The sequence below is a fragment of the Oncorhynchus gorbuscha genome, linkage group LG08 (assembly GCF_021184085.1).
Source record: "Oncorhynchus gorbuscha isolate QuinsamMale2020 ecotype Even-year linkage group LG08, OgorEven_v1.0, whole genome shotgun sequence".
Taxonomy (NCBI): Eukaryota; Metazoa; Chordata; class Actinopteri; order Salmoniformes; family Salmonidae; genus Oncorhynchus; species Oncorhynchus gorbuscha.
The window spans coordinates 21471549-21494388 of NC_060180.1; the positions used below are offsets into that span (position 1 = coordinate 21471549).

The window sequence follows — 22840 nt, forward strand, 5'->3', positions numbered from 1 at the left end:
GCCGTATCTTCCTCCCCAGTTGAATAGTTTTATGGGCCGTATCTTCCTCCCCAGTTGAATAGTTTTATGGGCCGTATCTTCCTCCCCAGTTGAATAGTTTTATGGGCCGTATCTTCCTCCCCAGTTGAATAGTTTTATGGGCCGTATCTTCCTCCCCAGTTGAATAGTTTTATGGGCCGTATCTTCCTCCCCAGGTGAATAGTTTTATGGGCCGTATCTTCCTCCCCAGGTGAATAGTTTTATGGGCCGTATCTTCCTCCCCAGGTGAATAGTTTTATGGGCCGTATCTTCCTCCCCAGGTGAATAGTTTTATGGGCCGTATCTTCCTCCCCAGGTGAATAGTTTTATGGGCCGTATCTTCCTCCCCAGGTGAATAGTTTTATGGGCCGTATCTTCCTCCCCAGGTGAATAGTTTTATGGGCCGTATCTTCCTCCCCAGGTGAATAGTTTTATGGGCCGTATCTTCCTCCCCAGGTGAATAGTTTTATGGGCCGTATCTTCCTCCCCAGGTGAATAGTTTTATGGGCCGTATCTTCCTCCCCAGTTGAATAGTTTTATGGGCCGTATCTTCCTCCCCAGTTAAATTCCCTCTTCCTATCAATCAAGCTCGCTGCAACTCTAAACAAGATGTAACCCTCCCCCCACAGTAGCAGACTGAAGATTGAGGTCCTGAGCAGTCAGTAGGCTGCTGACTCAGTCTGGTAACGTGTCTGTGATGTTAGCCCGAGTCTCACAGGCCTCTGCATTCCAGCACCCCCCCCCAGGCCTGTGGTACGAGAGTCAGTGACTGGGGCTGCTGACAGGCAAGGCTGTTTTTAGCAAGCCACTGAAGGTCAGCGCTGCTCGGCAGATTGTGAGGGCTATATATACCAACAGTGTCCACCTCCACCCCTTCAGGGGTCAGGGGACCGGGTTTGGACCCGGCCTCCCTGAGCTGTCCATTGGAGCCAGCGGTGGGTTAATGTCTCCTGGAGCCTATGATGGCTGTGTTCTCATAGTGTTTAATTGCTGTTACTGAGAGGTAATCTGGACTGTTGACCTGTGAAGAAGCATTGAGGCTTTCCCAAGGCAGACTAGGACTGCTGGGTAGAGCAGTGGTGTGGGGGATAGGATATCGGGTCACCCTGATTCTTTTTGCTCTCGCTAGCAGAAACTAACCTAAGACTCAAGCTTTGGTCTTCAAGTATCTGGCTTGTAAAATTACACAAATTTTCGACAAATGAAACACTATATTCTGTGTAAATTTGGTGTAGACCTTATTTTCCCCTGAAATGAATACCGTACTAGCAAGAGAACTTCTGGGTTTTTAAGTGTTTCCCTCTCATAAACCTGTTGTTAATTTATGTAAAAGCATTGGGTGTACTTTTGAAACCTCAGAATGATCTTGTGAACGAGCAGTTTGAATTAATACGTATTGAATCAAATGTGTTGGGGACACATAGATGAATCAAATCAGAAGTTCTGTGTCATGATGTGGACAAACCCATAATGAACAAAATATGAATCAAACCATGATCTGATGAAGTCATTACATCGTGGCAGGCCAGTGAAACTGTGATACAAGAGTGTGGGGCCTCATTTCAGCATATCGATACTGTAGCTCTTTGGCTGGCGATCACTCTTTCTTTAGTTAGCTACTGTACTTCTGACTCTTTGCTGATTTCCCTGTTTCTTTCTCTCTCTATTGTTTTCCCTTTTGCCTTTGACTTTAAATAGATAAAGGGCTTTATTGGCAAAATATATTATAGATAATAAACAAAAGTGAAATAAATAAGGAACAGTAAACACTCATAAACCTTCCAAAGGAATAGAGACATTTGAAATGTCATTATGGCCATATATTTCTCCTCTCTCTGTGCCCCCACTTTCCCCCATGGTCTTTGCCTGGCCCATAGAACAGGCCAGTCCTTTGTGTGTTGTGAGTGCACAGGAGATTTGAGCTGGCATATCAGCCAGCCATTCACCCAGATATCAATAGACTAGAGTCGGGGTGGAGGGTTAGTACAGGTTTTGTGAGCCAGTTGGTAATCTACTCCCCACCCTCTTTCTCAAGCCCTTTGTTTTTCCTGGTTGCCCCAACATTTCTTCTTGTTATTTGCTTGGTGGCTCCAGTGAGAAACAGAAGTTTCAATGAACTTGGATTTTGTAGCTTATTTAGTCAGCGGGGGGATTCTACTCATTTATTGATGGAGGAAGTTTTCCATTTTAGTCATCATTGGGGGAAAGATTGTCTACAAAATGGAGCAACACCTGTTGCATGTTTTCCTCCAGTAGCAATTGTAATCTATGTGTTATCTAATTTCCTTCATTATTACAGCGTGACCCTGATGGTCAACTTGATTGTAAGATTGAGAGGGTCACTAGTAACTCTTTGATCAAACTATCTTGTCCTCTATGGCACCAATTGTAATAGAGTTGACTTGACTAACCAGTGGAGCACAAACACCATTGTAAATACAACGTATATTTATCAATCAAATGTATTTTTAAATCCCTTTTTACATCAGCCGATGTCACAAAGTGCTGTACAGAAACCCAGCCTAAAACCCCAAACAGCAAACAATACAGATGTAGAAGTACGGTGGCTAGGAAAAACTCTCTAGAAAGGCCAGAACCAAGGAAGAAACCTTGAGAGGAACCAGGCTATGAGGGGTGGCCAGTCCTCTTCTGGCTATGCCGGGTGGAGATTATAACAGAACATGGCCAAGATGTTCAAATGTTCATAGATGACCAGCAGGGTCAGATAATAATAATCACAGTGGTTGTAGAGGGTGCAACAGGTCAGCACCTCAGGAGTCAATGTCAGTTGGCTTTTCATAGCCGATCATTCAGAGTTAGAGACAGCAGGTGCGGTAGAGAGAGTCCCCTCTTTGGGATGGCATGGAAGAGACAGCAGGTGCGGTAGAGAGAGTCCCCTCTTTGGGATGGCATGGAAGAGACAGCAGGTGCGGTAGACAGTCCCCTCTTTGGGATGGCATGGAAGAGACAGCAGGTGCGGTAGAGAGAGTCCCCTCTTTGGGATGGCATGGAAGAGCACATTTATCTGTTTTATTTATTTTCCCTTTCATACTTCAGCTACATGCACATTGTTACAACACTTGACATAGCAAATAATATAACAGTTGAAATGTCTATATTCTTTAAAGAAAATTGTGAGTGTAAAGTTTACTGTATTTATTTCCCTTGTTTATTTCCGTTTTTGTTTGTCTATTCCACTTGCCTTGACAAAGTAAACATACTTTATTGGCATTGAAAACATATTTTAAATTGAATAGGGGGGGGAGACAGCAGCTCACAATGGACAGGGAGGGTGTGCTTTGATCCTCAAATCATAATTATTTATATAGCCCTTCGTACATCAGCTGATATCTCAAAGTGCTGTACAGAAACCCAGCCTAAAACCCCAAACAGCAAGCAATGCAGGTGTAGAAGTACGGTGGCTCGGAAAAACTCCCTAGAAAGGTCAAAACCTAGGAAGAAATCTTGAGAAGAACCAGGCTATGAGGGGTGGCCAGTCCTCTTCTGGCTGTGCCGGGTGGAGATTATAACAGAAAATGGCCAAGATGTTCAAAAATGACCAGCATGGTCAAATAATAATAATCACAGTAGTTGTCGAGGGTGCAGCAAGTCAGCACCTCAGGAGTAAATGTCAGTTGGCTTTTCATAGCTGATCATTAAGAATATCTCTACCACTCCTGCTGTCTCTGGAGAGTTGAAAACAGCAGGTCTGGGACAGGTAGCACGTCCGGTGAATAGGTCAGGGTTCCATAGCCGCAGACAGAACAGTTGAAATTGGACCAGCAGCACAGCCAGGTAGACTGGGGACAGCAAGGAGCCATCATGCCAGGTAGTCCTGAGGCATGGTCCTAGGGCTCAGGTCCTCCGAAAGAGAGAATTAGAGAGAGCATACTTAAATTCACGAAGGACACCGGATAAGACAGGAGAAGTACTCCAGATATAGCAGACTGACCCTAGCCCCCTGACACATAAACTACTGCAGCATAAATACTGGAGGCTGAGACAGGAGGGGTCAGGAGACACTGTGGCCTCATCCGATGATACCCCCGGACAGGGCCAAACAGGCAGGATATAACCCCACCCACTTTGCCACAGCCCCCACACCACTAGAGGGATATCTTCAACCAACAACTTACTATCCTGAGACAAGGCCGAGTATAGCCCACAAAGATCTCCGCCACGGTACAACCAAAGGGGGGGCGCCAACCCAGACAAGAAGATCACGTCAGTGACTCAACCCACTCAAGTGACGCACCCCTCCTAGGGAAGGCATGGAAGAGCACCAGTAAGCCAGTGACTCAGCCCCTGTAATAGGGTTAGAGGCAGAGAATCCCAGTGGAGAGAGGGGAACCGGCCAGGCAGAGACAGCAAGGGAGGTTTGTTGCTCCAGTGCCTTTCCGTTCACTTTCACACTCCTGGGCCAGACTACACTCAATCATATGACCCACTGAAGAGATAAGTCTTTAGTAAAGACTTAAAGGTTGAGACCGAGTCTGCGTCTCTCACATGGGTAGGCAGACCATTCCATAAAGAAGGAGCTCTATAGGAGAAAGCCCTGCCTCTAGCTGTTTGCTTAGAAATTCTAGGGACAATTAGGAGGCCTGCGTCTTGTGACCGTAGCGTACGTGTAGGTATGTACGGCAGGACCAAATCAGAGAGATAGGTAGGAGCAAGCCCACGTAATGCTTTGTAGGTTAGCAGTAAAACCTGCCAGTCTCTCGGTTTCTCCGCCTGTCCCTATAGTCTGTCCCCTCAGACTAATGACACATTTTCAGACATTCACTGAGTACAGTTTGATGTATTCATGGATGATGATAATAATACATATTTAGAGGGGCTTGATCAGATTTTCCTTTTTGTGGGGGGGTGGGGACATTAAAACATTGTGGCATTTTAGTCTCATTTTCAAATTATTATTTTAATCACAACCTTTTCATATTGCAAAGCATAACTTATATTAATAAGCTCCTGTCAATTGTCCTGGACCCTGTCATAAACAATGACTGTCATCATTATTTTCCCTCAATATTAAAGTGAGAAACAGCACGGACACAATGTCTAGGAGCTCCATTAACACATTATGACTGGCTCAGGAGATTTTCCTTACCGTGATCAAGAAACACTTTATTTAGGGACAGGATTTTATGGCAAACCACTCTGGGATCCAGCAGTGGTTTTGGCAGTAGAATAGAAAGTCAGTTTTACCAATTGAGGGTGGGGCAATCACTAGCCATTAATGGCTATCGAAGGCTTTTGAAGGGCCTTAGATTGTGGTTTAGCAGTGACCCATCTGTAAAAATGTAGTGTACACCAGCAATGTCATTATTACCTCTGTCCACAGAGGAGATTGTCATCGTTTACATTCCCTGTCCCAATGGTTAGTTTCCTCTGCGGTACTCAGGACTCCCCACTAAATACAGCAGCAGGCTCCGTGTTTAACATTTGAACCTGTCTTGAGAATAAAGTCTTATTTACAGGATCACTGCGATATAATAAATGCCATTGTTCTTCAAATTATGTATTTTATTTTTGAAAAATAAATGTGTATTGGGGGGGGGGGCTGTTTTCCCTTTTTTTTGCACTCAAAAGCACACTTTGTTTTAAAATGGAAAAACAACAACAATAACATTGCATGTTTTAAGTCCACAATAATGCTTCAACCACATGAGGAGACTCCTTTTGAGGTCTTGGAAAAATGGGATCATATTTTTTTAGGGGTGTAGTTACCCTTTAATTCAAGTGCACACCTAGCAAGAGGCTGTTGTTTATCAGTGTTTTTGTAGTGCATATGTGATGGTAGAGTTTGAAAATACTCACTGGATTGATACAAACAATCATGATCCCATTCTGCCAGGTAGGCATAGGCAACTTTGAAGTTAACATTTTAATTGAAGGTTTTTGGGAAAGCTTTTCCATCTAGACCTACCAGAAGACTGTTTTCATTAGCATCATTGCTAACGGTTACACAAAGCGGTAGATGCGCACATCATATACAGACGGGGGCATTCTCATTGCCTCTTCAGGAAGCTGCAGGAAATACAAATCACTTAATCATTCTGTTAATGTCTTATATTTATATCCTATCTATCTATCTATCTATCTATCTATCTATCTATCTATCTATCTATCTATCTATCTATCTATCTATCTATCTATCTATCTATCTATCTATCTGGGAAGTTTACATACACTTAGGTTGGAGTCATTAAAACTATTTTTTTCAACCACTCCACACATTTCTTGTTAAACTATAGTTTTGGCAAGTTGTTTAGGACATCTACTTTGCATGACATAAGTCATTTTTCCAACAATTGTTTACAGGCAGATTATTTCACTTATAATTCACTGTATCACAATTCCAGTGGGTCAGAAGTTTACATACACTAAGTTGACTGTGCCTTTAAACAGCTTGGAAAATTCCAGAGAATGATGTCATGGCTTTAGAAGCTTTTGATAGGCTAATTGACATAATTTGAGTCAATTGGGGGTGTACCTGTGGATGTATTTGAAGGCCTACCTTCAAACTCAGTGCCTCTTTGCTTGACATCATGGGAAAATCAAAGAATTGTAGATGTCCACAAGTCTGGTTCATCCTTGGGAGCAATTTCCAAGCGCCTGAAGGTACCATGTTCATCTGTACAAACAATAGTACGCAAGTATAAACACCATGGGACCATGCATCCATCATACCACTCAGGAAGGAGACTCATTCTGTCTCCTAGAGATGAACGTACTTTGGTGCGAAAAGTGCAAATCAATCTCAGAACAACAGCAAAGGCCCTTGTGAAGATGCTGGAGAAAACGGGTACAAAATTATCTATATTCACACTAAAACGAGTTCTATATCGATATAACCTGAAAGGCCGCTCGGCAAGGAAGAAGCCACTGCTCCAAAACCGCCATTAAAAAGCCAGACTACGGTTTGCAACTGCACATGGGGACAAAGAGCGTACTTTTTAGAGAAATGTCCTCTGGTCTGATGAAACAAAAATAGAACTGTTTGGCCATAATGACCATCGTTATGTTTGGAGGGAAAAGGGGGAGGCTTGCAAGCCGAAGAACACCATCCCAACTGTGAAGCAGGGGTGGCAGCATCATGTTGTGGAGGTGCTTTGCTGCAGGAGCGACTGGTGCACTTCACAAAATAGATGGCATCATGAGGATGGAAAATTATGTGGATATATTATAGCATCATCTCATGACATTAATCAAGAAGTTTTGTTATGGCAACCCTAAATAAGTTCAGGAGTAAAGATTTGCTTAACAAGTCACAAGTTGCATGGACTCACTCTGTGTGCAGTTGTGTTATTGACTGTACGTTTGTTTATCCTCTGTTGTTTTTGTCACACTGCTTTGCTTTATCTTGGCCAGGTCGCAGTTGTAAATGAGAACTTGTTCTCAACTGGCCTACCTGGTTAAATAAAGGTGAAATAAAAAAATAAATAATAGTTATTCAAAATCATGTTAAACACCATCTCATCTCTGTACCCCACAGATACAATTATCTGTAAGGTCAAACACGGTCATTTCAAACACAGATTTAACCACAAAGACCAGGGAGGTTTTCCAATGCCTTACAAAGAAGAACACTATTGGTAGATGAGTAGAAAAAAGCAGACATTGAATATCCCTTCAAGCATAGTGAAGTTATTAATTAAACTTTGGATGGTGTATCAATACACACAGTCACTACAAAGATACTACAGGCCTCCTTCCTAACTCAGTAGCCGAAGAGGGAGGAAACCGCTCAGGGATTTCACTATGAGGCCAATGGTGTTAGTGTAATGGCTGTGATATAAAACATTTTTAGGATGGATCAACAACATTGTAGTTGCCCTGAAATACTAACCTAAATGACAGTGCAAAGAGGAAGCCTGAACATAAATAAAAATATTGTGGAAATTAAATTGTTATCCCGAATACAAAGCATTGTGTTTGGGGCAAATCTAACACAACACATCATTGAGTACCACTCTTCATATTTTCAAACATGGTGGTGGCTGGATCATGTTATGGGTATGCTTGTCATCGATAAGGACTAAGGAGTTTTTAGGATGAAAATAAATGGAATAAACTAAGCACAGGCACAATCCTAGAGGAAAACCTGGTTCAGTCTGCTTTCCAACAGACACTGGGTGGCAAAATCACCTTTCAGAAAGACAATAACCTAAAACACACAAGGTCAAATATACACTCGAGTTGCGGACCAAGTGGCCTAGTTACAGTTGTGACTTAAATCAGCTTCAAAATCTATGGCAAGACTTGAAAATGGCTGTCTAGCAATGATCAACAACCTACTTGAAAAAATATATAATGTGTAAATATTGTACAATCCAGGTGGGCAAAGCTCTTAGAGACTTACCAAGAAAGACTCACGCTGACAAAGGTGATTCTAACATGAATTGACCCCGGGGGTTGAATACTTATGTAATCAAGATATATTAGTGTTTTTATTTGTTATACGTTTTTTACCTATGTTAGAATTCTTCTTCCACTTTGACATTAGAGTATTTTGTGTCGATTGTTGACAAAAAAGGACAATTAAATACATTTTAATCCAACCTTGTAACACGACAATGTAAAAAAAAATCAAGGGGTGTGTGAATACTTTCTGAAGGCCCTGAGAATATATTTTCCAACACCGGTTAGTTCCAGTTCCCTGTTGGTGTGTGTTTTAAATGAGCTCTTCACAGTGGTCTCACCAGCTAGTTGCAGGCTGTCTTGCACGTGCCTAGTGACAACTGAGCTCCCCAGGGAGATACAGACAAATCTTTTCACTCAGAGAGGGATGGAGGGAAGGAGAGAGTGATGAGTAGAGGGAGAAAAAAAGAGGGAGAGCGGGGTGTGAGAAAGGGAGCGAGATAATGGGATAGAGAGAAGGAGTAAGAAGAAGGGAATTTAAGAGGGGAAAGGAGGGGGAGAGTGGAAGAGATAGCGAGAGAGGGATATATTTGAAGGCAACAGACCGAGATAACTGGTGGAGCTTGATACCAGCCTCAGACAGCCTTCTGCACCGCTGTGGGACAGTCTGTTTTCTACCGGAATGAGGTGTAGGCCAATTTGAATTAGTTTCATTCATAGAACTGTGAGGAGTGACAAGGAAGAGGGGGGGCGGGGAGTGCTCCTCCTGAGGATACTCGTCTATGACTAAAAGTAAAGAGATGCTACTGCTTTTCAAAACCACTGATTTGTTGTGCATCACTTCAGCTTGACTCATGTGAGGGAATGGCTGCTTGGCTGGGTGGGTTGTCGGGGGTGGGGGTGCTTGTTTCCCGAAATGCACAGCTGAAAAGCCCCCCTGGATGTAACTGATTAGTGGAGAAATTTCAACAACACACTCAAACGGGTCTGCAACAGTGTGTGATTACTCAATTGTTTGTATTTTTGGTAAACAGCTGAGGGATGGGGCGGGAGAAATGTACCACTCTCGAACTCATAGACAGTTATAAGTTATATTCTTAAAAACTTCTATGGCTATATATCATTAATTAACAGTCCATAAATGGTTGCAGCAATCACAGATACTAAACCCCTTAATGCTTAAAGTTTACTTTGATTTTGAAATCTTATTTGCACTTCTCTGAAGTCGGTGCCCAGTCACTTCTCCATTTTCTGTGCTCATTTGCATTTCTCTCTTCTCTGTGAAGTCTGTGCCCATTCATCTTGGCTTCCGAGTGGCGCAGCGGTCTAAGGCACTGCACCTCAGTGCAAGAGGTGTCACTACAGTCCCTGGTTCGAATTCGGGCTGAATCACATCCGGACGTGATCGGGAGTCCCATAGGGCGAGGCACAATTGGCCCAGCATCGTCCGGGTTTGGCTGGGGTAGGCCGTCATTGTAAATAAGATTTTTTTTCTTAAACTGACTTGCCTAGTTAAATAAAGGTTCAATAAAATAAATAAAAATCTCCTTCTAATGAATGAAGTGTGTCTCGGTCTACAGCCGACTCACTCTCTTCACTTTGATGAAAGTGCACACAGACCATATTGTTGCAATGTTATTCCATGTTCTTTTTAACAGTAATAATGAATAAGCCACCCTGACTTTCATTTTCCACTCAAGGGATTTAGTCAGTTAGATTGCTTTATGAGAGCTCTCTCGCTCTTTTATTCCTCTCTTCCTGAGTGATGGAAATTATTGCGGGAATGTGAAAAGTGAGTAAGTAAGAAATGTCAGGCAGTTTGAACAGGAAGCTGCCAATTACTGTGTACTACTCCTGGGAGTAAAAGATGGGGATAAAGACCATGAGATTAGGTGAGGTAAGGGTTTTTATCAGGAGGGATATTTTGGGGCGTGGGTGGTTTTTATAAATGAGGGCAGATGGTGTCAAAACTGGAGGGTTAAAGAGGGAGGAGGCAAAAATAAAAATAAATAAAACCCTGCCTCTGATCATTCGGCTAATGAGTGGTCTGGAAGCCTCCCCATCCTTTCTCCCCTAGTTTCATCATTAAATGGCGGAAATTACAGAGAGTTTCCAGTGTACTAATGATCCTGGGCACTTAATTAGATGTTTCCTGGTTTGTTCGGAGGCATGAATCGCTAACACTTTATTTAGATTAGTCTGTAGAGCATCTACAGATGGCGTATCATTAACATTTCAACTAACTACACTACATGACCAAAAGTATGTGGATACCTGCTCGTCGAACATCTCATTCCAACATCATGGGCATTAATATGGAGTTGGTCCCCGCCTTTGCTGCTATAACAGCCCCCACTCTTCTGGGAAGGCTTTCCACTAGATGTTGGAACATTGCTGCAGGGACAGATTCGTCTGTCGGACTGCCAGATGGTGAAGCGTGATTCATCACTCCAGAGAACATGTTTACACTGCTCCAGAGTCCAATGGCGGTGAGCTTTACACCACTCCAGCCGAGCGCATGGTGATCTTAGGCTTGTGTGCGGCTGCTCGGCCATGGAAACCCATTTCATTAAGCTCCCGACGAACAATTATTTTGCTGACGTTGCTTCCAGAAGCAGTTTGGAACTTCTGTGGCCTACCACTTTGCGGCTGAGCTGTTGTTGCTGTGGCTGGGTGGTAGCCTAGTGGTCAAGAGGTTGGGCCAGTAAATGAAAGGTTGCTGGTTTGAATCCTGAAGCTGACTAGATGAAATATACCGATGTGCCCTTGAGCTAGGTACTTAACCCTAATTGCTCTGGATAAGAGCATCTGCTAAATGACTAAAATTAGTTTTTTTTTTAAATGCTCAGAGACGTTTCCAATTCCCAATAACAACACAGTTGACCAGGTCTAGCAGGGCAGAAATGTGTTGGAAAGGTGGCATCCTATGATGATGCCACGTTGAAAGTCACTGAGCTCTTCAGTAAGGCCGTTTGACTGCCAATGTTTTGTCTATGGAGATTGCATGGCTGTGTGCTTTCATACACCTGTCAGCAACGGGTGTGGCTGAAATGGCAGAGTCCACTAATTTCAAGGTATGTCCATATACTTTTGTGTATATATAGTGTATCTACTAACCCTAACCTTAACCCTTATCCTAACCCTAAATGTAACCCATATTCTAAACCGAACCATAGCACGCAGTTGCTTATCAACAGATAGTTTGGTGATAGTATGACCATCTATTGAGCATCTACAGATGAACTTTCTGGACTATCCAAATAAAGTGTGACCGTGATTACTGATGAACTGATCGTCCAAGTTAAGTCTTCTACACCCATAATAACATGCTGTACTACAACTGAGATAATGTAATAAATCACAGAATATTCCGCATGTTAGGTTATGTAGTCAGCTGTCAAAGATTAGACATGGAGGCCTGCCTGTACACTTGTGTCCTCTTATGTGTCCAGTGTAAACAGGTTGTCGGGCTCCACCTGACTGTGATTGGGAGGAGGCTTTGCACCTCTGAGAGAGTTAAGCCGAGCCCTACGTGACGGCAGCTCACTCATAACACCATTGATCAATTCCATTCCCATTTCATTGACCTAGGATATTTACTTCTCTGCTTTGATTAAGTGATAGTAAATAAGGCATACTTTTATGACTGTTGAATACCAACTATCAATCACTTACGTCATGTATTTTCAGGTAGAAGGAAGTCCTGCAATGCAACTGATTTTATCCCTCTCGTGCGTTGTCTCTCATTCAACAAGCTCTTAGTGTCTGCTCCACACAGACCGAGACCGTGCAAGTAAGCGGGCGGACCATGGATTATGGTCATTGTAGTTAATCACCACATTTTTTGCACTGAACTATGTAGAATATTGGCCTGTTGGAAACTACAACTCCTTACTAAATTTCAAAGTTCGGGGTTGATCTAATTTCTCTCTATAGAAACTGACCATCAAGCTCACAGAATAAAACAGAACAAAATGTTATTATAATAATTGAACTGATGTCTGTTTTTTGTATTTTATTTTATGTTTAGACATTTTGGTTAATCGCTTAGCACTAGTATCCATTTGACAAAGCACATTATGATTGACTTATGTGTGTGCTGACCTTCCACAGATCACCCCAGGGAGTAAGGCACAGCAGGGCAACCTGATCCAGGGTGACATCATCGTGGCCATCGACGGGGTCAGCACTGAAGGCATGACCCACCTAGAGGCCCAGAACAAGATCAAGTCTGCCAGCTTCAACCTGGCCCTCACCATGCAGAAGTACGTCACACACACACACACACACACACCTCTCCTCTCTGAGGGCCAACTCTTATAGTGGCATAATTGATGATCAGACAGAGATATTAGATGTCATTTTAAACAAGCACAGGGAGACCGAGTGGGCTGCCTCAGATCTTTTTAGAGGTAGAGATGTGGCCTTTCTGTCATCTGAGGATTGAGGAGAGAGGGAATGTATGGAGGGAGGGAATAGAAATAATAATATTTTTACACCTGTTGTCCTGGCTAAAACTAGAGAACCAAAGATGGATTTGGTATACTTTTATCATGGTATACTTTTATCAGGCTGTAACAACAAAATGTGAAGAAGTCAAGGGGTGTGAATTATTTCTGAAGGCACTGTATGTGTTGTAGTTGGTTTAAGTTTAAACTGAACACATTTTTACCATCCTGAAAAATTCTTATTTTTTGGGGGAGTGATGGCAATAATTTAGCAGAGAAGACCCGTCGCTGCAGAATGAATATACAGTTGAAGTCGGAAGTTTACATACACTTAGGTTGGAGTCATTAAAACTCATTTTTTTCAACCACTCCACAAATTTCTTGTGAACAAACTATAGTTTTGGCAAGTCGGTTAGGACATCTACTTTGTTCATGACACAAGTCATTTTTCCAACAATTGTTTACAGACAGATTATTTCATTTATAATTCACTGTATCACAATTCCAGCGGGTAAGAAGTTTACATACACTAAGTTGACTGTCACTTTAAACAGCTTGGAAAACTCCATAAAATGATGTCATGGCTTTAGAAGCTTCTGATAGGCTAATTGACATAATTTGAGTCAGTTGTAGGTGTACCTGTGGATGTATTTCAAAGCCTACCTTCAAACTCAGTGCCTCTTTGCTTGACATCATGGGAAAATCAAAAGAAATCGGCCAAGACTTCAGAAAAGAATTGTAGACCTCTACAAGTCTGGTTCATCCTTGGGAGCAATTTCCAAATGCCTGAAGGTACCACGTTCATCTGTACAAACAATAGTACGCAAGTATAAACACCATGGGACCAAACAGCTGTCATACCACTTGGGAAGAAGACGCATTCTGTCTCCTAGAGATGAAAATACTTTGGTGCGAAAAATGCAAATCAATCCCAGAACAACAGCAAAGGACCTTGAGAAGATGCTGAAGGAAACGGGTACAAAAGTATCTATATCCACAGTAAATCGAGTCCTATATCAACATAACCTCCAAAAAGCCAGACTACGGTTTGTAACTGCACATGGGAACAAAGATCAGACTTTTTGGAGAAATGGCCTCTGGTCTGATGAAACAAAAATAGAAATGTTTGGCCATATTGACCATCGTTATGTTTAGAGGGAAAAGGGGGAGGCCTGCAAGCCGAAGAACACCATCCCAACTGTGAAGCAGGGGTGGCAGCATCATGTTGTGGGGTGCTTCGCTGCAGAAGGGACTGGTGCACTTCACAAAATAGTTGGCATCATGAGGATGGATATATTGAAGCAACATCTCAAGAAATCAGTCAGGAAGTTAAAGCTTGGTCGCAAATGGGTCTTCCAAATGGACAATGACCCCAAGCATACTTCCAAAATTGTGTCAAAATGGCTTAAGGACAACAAAGTCAAGGTATTAGAGTGGCCATCACAAAGCCCTGACCTCAATCCCATAGAACATTTGTGGGCAGAACTGAAAAAGCATGTTTGAGCAAGGAGGCCTACAAACCTGACTCTGTTACACCAGCTCTGTCAGGAGGAATGGGCCAAAATTCACCCCTTATTGTGGGAAGCTTGTGGAAGGCTACCCGAAACGTTTGACCCAAGTTAAACAATTTAAAGGCAATGCTACCAAATACTAATTGAGCGACTGCAAACTTCTGACCCACTGGGATTGTGATGAAAGAAATAAAAGCTGAAAGAAATAATTCTTTATACTATTATTCTGACATTTCACATTCTTAAAATAAAGTGGTGATCCTAACTGACCTAAGACAAGGAATTTTTATTAGGATTAAATGTCAGAAATGGTGAAAAACTGACTTTAAATGTACTTGGCTAAGGTTTATGTAAACTTCTAACTTCAACTGTAGGTGAAACCATTTGTCCTTAATAGTGTCCCATGTCGTCTTTTCATTCATTTGAATCTGCTTTGCTGCAAGGCGTGACTACTGCTGATTCACCACCTGCCGTTTTAAACTACGGCAAACACAGTGGATGCCTTCAATTACTTACACGTGTGCACACACACATGACTTCCAAGGTTGCAGAGACCGGTTAAGTGCTAATGAAAAAAAGCACCGCAATATAGCTGTAGTGTGCATGTGTGATATGAATGCTTCCTATATCATACAATCAGCCAATTACATCCTAATGATAGACTGCTGAATGTCTAGGGTGAGATGTTAGCACTGGCGGACTTGCCATTAGGCAGAAGAGACAATTGGGCTAGAGGTGCCGCCAGGCTCTACTCGAGGCATAATACATAAATAATCCCCATCAAAATCTGTTTTAAGATAGAGATATCTGCACGGGCTGCGTCTCAATCCCCCGCATCCGCCGATATCGGCCTTCTGCATCTGCGGTGGAAGGTGGCAGAGCAACAGAGGTGTTTGTCAGACCAGGAGACATCTCAAAAAATCTGTCTTCTCACTAAAACGTCTGTAGCGTCCGAACGCTAATAAGCCGGTACCGAGCCGAAACATTTCTAGAAGTGAATAGTGCATTTCCATGTTCAAGGTATACAGGTAATTCCACGGTAAAATAAGCTTTCTTATATCACTCGGATATAGGACTAATACTTCAAAACATACTTCCTTTTGATAAACATCTTGACTATTAGTTATTCATTGTGTTTCTTTGGGCTAATAGCAGTAAGGCCAAATTCAATGTTTCAACATCATTTTTTTCAATATAATTTTTTATACATACAGGGTCTTACATTCTGAATCAAATAGCTAAATTATCCTTGGTATGACAATCTTAAAACAATTCCATATGCTAGCTTAGTCACGTCACTGTCACGCCTCCCTTGGAAGTCTAAAGAATTTTGTATTGCAAAAACTTTTAAGAATGGTCCGCTGACTCCCAGCGACCAAATTTTGATTGGATGCTACATTTCAAGAACCTTTCTACCACATCCCTGTTGGTGCTACGTGTTATGTTTGTCACTGTTTTCAGACAGGGATTGACACATTTTGCAGAGAGTTGTTCCGTATGCTAGTTTGCACCATTGCAGAAAATGGACGAAAAGCTTAATTGTGTTTTGTCAGAAGTGTGCTCTATACACAATCTGCATACGTCAACATATTTTGATGGGGTTTTAATCTGCGATTTCCCGGCCATCCTCACCATAGACTGTAAAAAAGAATTGTCACGCACTGTTTCAACTATGACACTAATCTAGTGAGCACTATTGGTGCTCCGCCCAAGCAAGGCATTTGATTGGTTTGACGTGTAGTGAGGTGTCACTGATTTACACTGGGACTCACCCATTTTTTTAGCTATTTTTCTGCCATGAACAAGGCAAGCCTGGTTCTTGACATGGCTAGCTTAGTAGAAACCCAGCCTCGGGCCCTTAAGACTCTAGGGAGATACAATACGCATTTCTGTAGTAAAAAGACTGGTGCTGCTGATAATACTGTCATCTTTGTTGAGGCAGAGGACATGTGTAGCCCATGTATCTGATGCTGTCTGGCCAAAAAGAGTATGGCATGTCATACCTTTTTTATATATATATATATATATTTTGTCTAGACAGCATCAGATACATGGGATTTGTATAGTAAGACAGAGGGGCGTTGTTTCGCTCACCTGGAAGCTTTCTCGGTTGAGGTAGTTTCATCCACTTGCGAATTGAACGAAAGAACACACGTGCACTCATCAGGTGCTGGAATTATTTTGGCTAAATGTGTGAAGGTAGTGATTTGTTTGACAATCAGATGACAACATCATGAGTGGTTGTGTTCACGGCACATTTACAGTTAAATTACGTCTCAACTATAAAACTCATTTCAAAAATCACAAAGGAGTGGCAGGGAGGGTAGTGTTGGGTTGGCACTCTCTGGTTACTCATTAGTGATGGGCCAGTTTCTCGAACTCTAGCCCCTTTTCACTTTCTATCACTTTATTATAATTTGAATAACATTTACATTACATTTAAGTCATTTAGCAGACGCTCTTATCCAGAGCGACTTACAAATTGGTGCATTCACCTTATGACATCCAGTGGAACAGCCACTTTACAATAGTGCATCTACATATTTTAAGGGGGGGGGGTGAGAAGGATTACTTTATCCTATCCTAGGTATTCCTTAAAGAGGTGGGGTTTCAGGTGTCTCCGGAAGGTGGTGATTGATTCCGCTGTCCTGGCGTCGTGAGGGAGTTTGTTCCACCATTGGGGAGCCAGAGCAGCGAACAGTTTTGACTGGGCTGAGCGGGAACTGTACTTCCTCAGTGGTAGGGAGGCGAGCAGGCCAGAGGTGGATGAACGCAGTGCCCTTATTTGGGTGTAGGGCCTGATCAGAGCCTGGAGGTACTGAGGTGCCGTTCCCCTCACAGCTCCGTAGGCAAGCACCATGGTCTTGTAGCGGATGCGAGCTTCAACTGGAAGCCAGTGGAGAGAGTGGAGGAGCGGGGTGACGTGAGAGAACTTGGGAAGGTTGAACACCAGACGGGCTGCGGCGTTCTGGATGAGTTGTAGGGGTTTAATGGCACAGGCAGGGAGCCCAGCCAACAGCGAGTTGCAGTAATCCAGACGGGAGATGACAAGTGCCTGGATTAGGACCTGTGCCGCTTCCTGTGTGAGGCAGGGTCGTACTCTGCGGATGTTGTAGAGCATGAACCTACAGGAACGGGCCACCGCCTTGATGTTAGTTGAGAACGACAGGGTGTTGTCCAGGATCACGCCAAGGTTCTTAGCGCTCTGGGAGGAGGACACAATGGAGTTGTCAACCGTGATGGCGAGATCATGGAACGGGCAGTCCTTCCCCGGGAGGAAGAGCAGCTCCGTCTTGCCGAAGTTCAGCTTGAGGTGGTGATCCGTCATCCACACTGATATGTCTGCCAGACATGCAGAGATGCGATTCGCCACCTGGTCATCAGAAGGGGGAAAAGAGAAGATTAATTGTGTGTCGTCTGCATAGCAATGATAGGAGAGACCATGTGAGGTTATGACAGAGCCAAGTGACTTGGTGTATAGCGAGAATAGGAGAGGGCCTAGAACAGAGCCCTGGGGGACACCAGTGGTGAGAGCGCATGGTGAGGAGACAGATTCTCGCCACGCCACCTGGTAGGAGCGACCTGTCAGGTAGGACGCAATCCAAGCGTGGGCCACGCCGGAGATGCCCAACTCGGAGAGGGTGGAGAGGAGGATCTGATGGTTCACAGTATCGAAGGCAGCCGATAGGTCTAGAAGGATGAGAGCAGAGGAGAGAGAGTTAGCTTTAGCGGTGCGGAGCGCCTCCGTGATACAGAGAAGAGCAGTCTCAGTTGAATGACTAGTCTTGAAACCTGACTGATTTGGATCAAGAAGGTCATTCTGAGAGAGATAGCGGGAGAGCTGACCAAGGACGGCACGTTCAAGAGTTTTGGAGAGAAAAGAAAGAAGGGATACTGGTCTGTAGTTGTTGACATCGGAGGGATCGAGTGTAGGTTTTTTCAGAAGGGGTGCAACTCTCGCTCTCTTGAAGACGGAAGGGACGTAGCCAGCGGTCAGGGATAAGTTGATGAGCGAGGTGAGGTAAGGGAGAAGGTCTCCGGAAATGGTCTGGAGAAGAGAGGAGGGGATAGGGTCAAGCGGGCAGGTTGTTGGGCGGCCGGCCGTCACAAGACGCGAGATTTCATCTGGAGAGAGAGGGGAGAAAGAGGTCAGAGCACAGGGTAGGGCACTGTGAGCAGAACCAGCGGTGTCGTTTGACTTAGCAAACGAGGATCGGATGTCGTCGACCTTCTTTTCAAAATGGTTGACGAAGTCATCTGCAGAGAGGGAGGAGGGGGGAGGGGGAGGAGGATTCAGGAGGGAGGAGAAGGTGGCAAAGAGCTTCCTAGGGTTAGAGGCAGATGCTTGGAATTTAGAGTGGTAGAAAGTGGCTTTAGCAGCAGAGACAGAGGAGGAAAATGTAGAGAGGAGGGAGTGAAAGGATGCCAGGTCCGCAGGGAGGCGAGTTTTCCTCCATTTCCGCTCGGCTGCCCGGAGCCCTGTTCTGTGAGCTCGCAATGAGTCGTCAAGCCACGGAGCGGGAGGGGAGGACCGAGCCGGCCTGGAAGATAGGGGACATAGAGAGTCAAAGGATGCAGAAAGGGAGGAGAGGAGGGTTGAGGAGGCAGAATCAGGAGATAGGTTGGAGAAGGTTTGAGCAGAGGGAAGAGATGATAGGATGGAAGAGGAGAGAGTAGCGGGGGAGAGAGAGCGAAGGTTGGGACGGCGCGATACCATCCGAGTAGGGGCAGTGTGGGAAGTGTTGGATGAGAGCGAGAGGGAAAAGGATACAAGGTAGTGGTCGGAGACTTGGAGGGGAGTTGCAATGAGGTTAGTGGAAAAACAGCATCTAGTAAAGATGAGGTCGAGCGTATTGCCTGCCTTGTGAGTAGGGGGGGAAGGTGAGAGGGTGAGGTCAAAAGAGGAGAGGAGTGGAAAGAAGGAGGCAGAGAGGAATGAGTCAAAGGTAGACGTGGGGAGGTTAAAGTCGCCCAGAACTGTGAGAGGTGAGCCATCCTCAGGAAAGGAGCTTATCAAGGCATCAAGCTCATTGATGAACTCTCCGAGGGGACCTGGAGGGCGATAAATGATAAGGATGTTAAGCTTGAAAGGGCTGGTAACTGTGACAGCATGAAATTCAAAGGAGGCGATAGACAGATGGGTAAGGGGAGAAAGAGAGAATGACCACTTGGGAGAGATAAGGATCCCGATGCCACCACCCCGCTGACCAGAAGCTCTCGGGGTGTGCGAGAACACGTGGGCGGACGAAGAGAGAGCAGTAGGAGTATAACTTCCCTGACTCTGGATTCTATAAGGCAACAGCCTTCGTCACTACAGTGAATGGGTCGCTGAAATGAAGACTATGTTGGGGTCCAGGGTGACGTTTCCTTTCAACCTACCATCTCATAACAGTTTTTTATATTTTTTTAACAATTTTGAACTCTGGTATGAATTGTTTGTTGTGTTTGCTCTCTAAGTCTGCTGGCAGTGTTGTTGTTACACAAACCGTTGAAGGCTAAGTCCCTTAATGCACCCCTACATAAAACCAGACAGTGTCTGTCCTTTAGAGATCCTATTCAATTACATGTTATTCTTATTCCTAATCCGATTGGCTTGTCCTTTGTCAGAGGGGGGCAGTGAAAAGGTCAAGGCACTTTATTTTCTCTGTTTCATCTCCAAGTCAATTAGCAAAGTGACAGGCTACGGTATTTATCATGACAGATGGGTATTACATTGGACACTCTCCCTCTTACCGGACTGTAACCCGTAGGGAGACGTTTGCATAGCCTAACCATCTCGTGGCTCTTTGGTAGCTGTTTGTACTGCTTTTACCCTGTCTTTTAACTGGCTGAACAACTAACTCACTCAGGTCAGGGGTTAAAGCATGCTAGGTCTCACTTTTTAATCCCCACTGACTCTACCTCTACTTTATTTGGGGAGATTTGTGTTTGTTCACCTCAGACCAGAGGTGCCTGATAGTTTGTTTTCCATTCGGACACTCAGAGGAGCCACAAATGGCCAACGCTCTGCTTTGGAACGTGACAATTTCCTTAAGAGTCACTCCCAGCCATCTCTGTACTGTGGTAGATGTCAAGAGTCTGAGTCGGGCTGCTCTCAGTAACAGTGTTTTACACTCGGGGCCAATTCAGTGTGTCTCATTACACATGTCAAAGAATGTGGTGATTCCTTGTTTTGATGGGTATATTATACAACCACACACATACAGTACAGTACATTTTTAAGAAGAGGTTGTTTCCATTATAGTGGGGGGGTTTGAGTAGGGTCCTAAGTGTCCCTCCAATCTCCTCACATCTGCACCTGCTCCTCAACTTCAACCCCCCCCTCCGGCTTGCACAGCTGAGACCCACCACAACCACCCCAACCTCCCTCCCCTCATCTCCTGTGGTTCCACAGGCTGCTTTTCATCAGCCGTCTGATTGTTGTAAAACGGGGAGGAAAGGCTGGCATAGGCTGGATTGATGAAGTGCTTGTCCTCCCCCTGGTTGATTGATTCAAGGAGGCACTCCGCCGTGCCTTTCCAAAGCTTGTCATCGTCTCTCCTCTTCCTCAATTTTTCTTCTCCCTTTTCCCAAGAAACACTTTTCCTCTTGTTTAGTTTTTCTTTTGCTGAAAAAAAACAACCACTGTTAGAGAGCTTGTTTTAAAAAATGGGTTGAAAACAAACTCACCACCAGACAGAGAAGAATCCCGCTCGGATAAGAGGAGGGTGTTGTGGATGGATCTGACCTCTGCTTGTATAATGTGTGGGAGATGTGAGAACAGTGCATAAACAGAGGAGGCATGCCAGGTTCACTGTGTCTACCACCATATGGAAGGAACCTGCACCAGATAGTCCTTTAATCCTCAAATGATGGGTTCCTCAAAACGACCTTAATCTTCTCATACTGCTGTGTGCAATACCAATAAATATACTCCCGAAGTCAATCAAGAGAGGTTTATCTGCGGTTCAGTCGGTCGTAGAAAAAGGAGCTTAAAAAGGAGCCGCTTCACCCCCTCTACTCTGTTTGCGTACTGTGGGAGATTAGCAGTGGGGAGGTCAACCCTCTGTCTTTAACACTCTTCAGGTCAGCAGGGCACTGCTATTCCACAGTGCCTTTGCGGTCCAGTGCTGCCACGTGTTGAGGTGATGGTGTGTGAGACTGAAGTAATGCCTTAAGGAAGGTCACTCATAACGGCGTCAACCAAATAAACAATGTGTCAGTATTTCTACATGGGCTCTTGTGGCTTTCATTTCCAACACCACAAGAACAGCGTATTAGTGTGCATAAGACTAAGAGCTATAAAGACGGGTGAAGACAGTCAAGAGTTGATGAGCAATGCAGGTAGTCAACACATGAAGCATCTATTATAAATGTGTATTTTGTCAGTTTTTTTTCACCCCTTACATTCTGAAGCCATTCTAATCTAATGCCAAAACCTTTTGGTAAATTGGAACTTTTGGTAAGAACACTCAGTCGTCAGGTCATTGAGCCACTTTAATGTAACACAGTTAACGGCTGCTTCGGTTTGTCTATATATATATATATCTATATATTGAACCTTTATTTAACTACGCAAGTCAGTTAAGAACAAAATCTTATTTACAATGACAGCCTACTCCAGACGAAGCTGGGCCAATTCTGCGCTGCCCTATGGGACTCCCAATCATGTCCAGTTGTGATACAGCCTGGATTCGAACCAGGATGTCTGTAGGGACGCCTCTAGCACTGAGATGCAGTGACTTAGACCGCTGCGCCACTGATTCTACCTTTAGAAACCAGACATGTCTATCTTTATACACTGTACAAAAATAAATGCAACATGTAAGGTATTGGTCCCATGATTCATGAGCTGAAATAAAAGATCCCAGAAATGTTCAATGTGCAAAAAAAGCATATTTCTCAGATTGTGCACAAATTTGTTTACATCTGTTTGTGAGCATTTCTCCTTTTCCAAGATATTCCATCCACCTGACAGGTGTTGCATATCAAGAAGATGATTAAACAGCATGATCATTACACAGGTGCACCTTGTGCTGGTGAAAAAAACAAGGCACATCTAAAATGTGCAGTTGTCACAACACAATGCAACAGATGTCTCAAGTTTTGAGGAAGCGTGCAATTGGCATGCTGACTGCAGGAATTTCCACCAGAGCTTTTGGCTCTTCATTTCTCTACCATAAGCCACCTCCAACATCGTTTTAGAGGATTTGGCAGTACGTCCAACCGGCCTCACAGCCGCAGACCGCGTGTATGGCATCGTGTGGGTGAGCGGTTTGCTGATGTCAGTGTTGTGAACAGAGTGACACCTGGTGGAGGTGGGGTTATGGTATGGGCAGGCTGTTCAACTCTCTAGAGACAGCAGGAGTGGTAGAGATACTCTTAATGATCGGCTATGAAAAGCCAACTGACATTTACTCCTGAGGTGCTGACTTTCTACACCCTCGACAACTACTGTGATGATTATTATTATTTGACCATGCTGGTTATTTATAAACATTTGAACATCTTGGCCATGTTCTG

The 22840-nt window shown here is 43.9% G+C and overlaps 1 protein-coding gene across 1 annotated transcript in view; it reads left to right on the forward strand.

Annotated features, from left to right (window-relative positions):
- Nucleotides 1-22840, forward strand: part of LOC124042257 (LIM domain-binding protein 3-like) — a 61004-nt gene that overhangs the window by 7974 nt on the left and 30190 nt on the right. The window contains exon 2 of the mRNA XM_046360669.1: nucleotides 12493-12644. Within this exon, the coding sequence (XP_046216625.1) occupies nucleotides 12493-12644 (152 nt within the window). The remainder of the gene's footprint in view (nucleotides 1-12492; nucleotides 12645-22840) is intronic.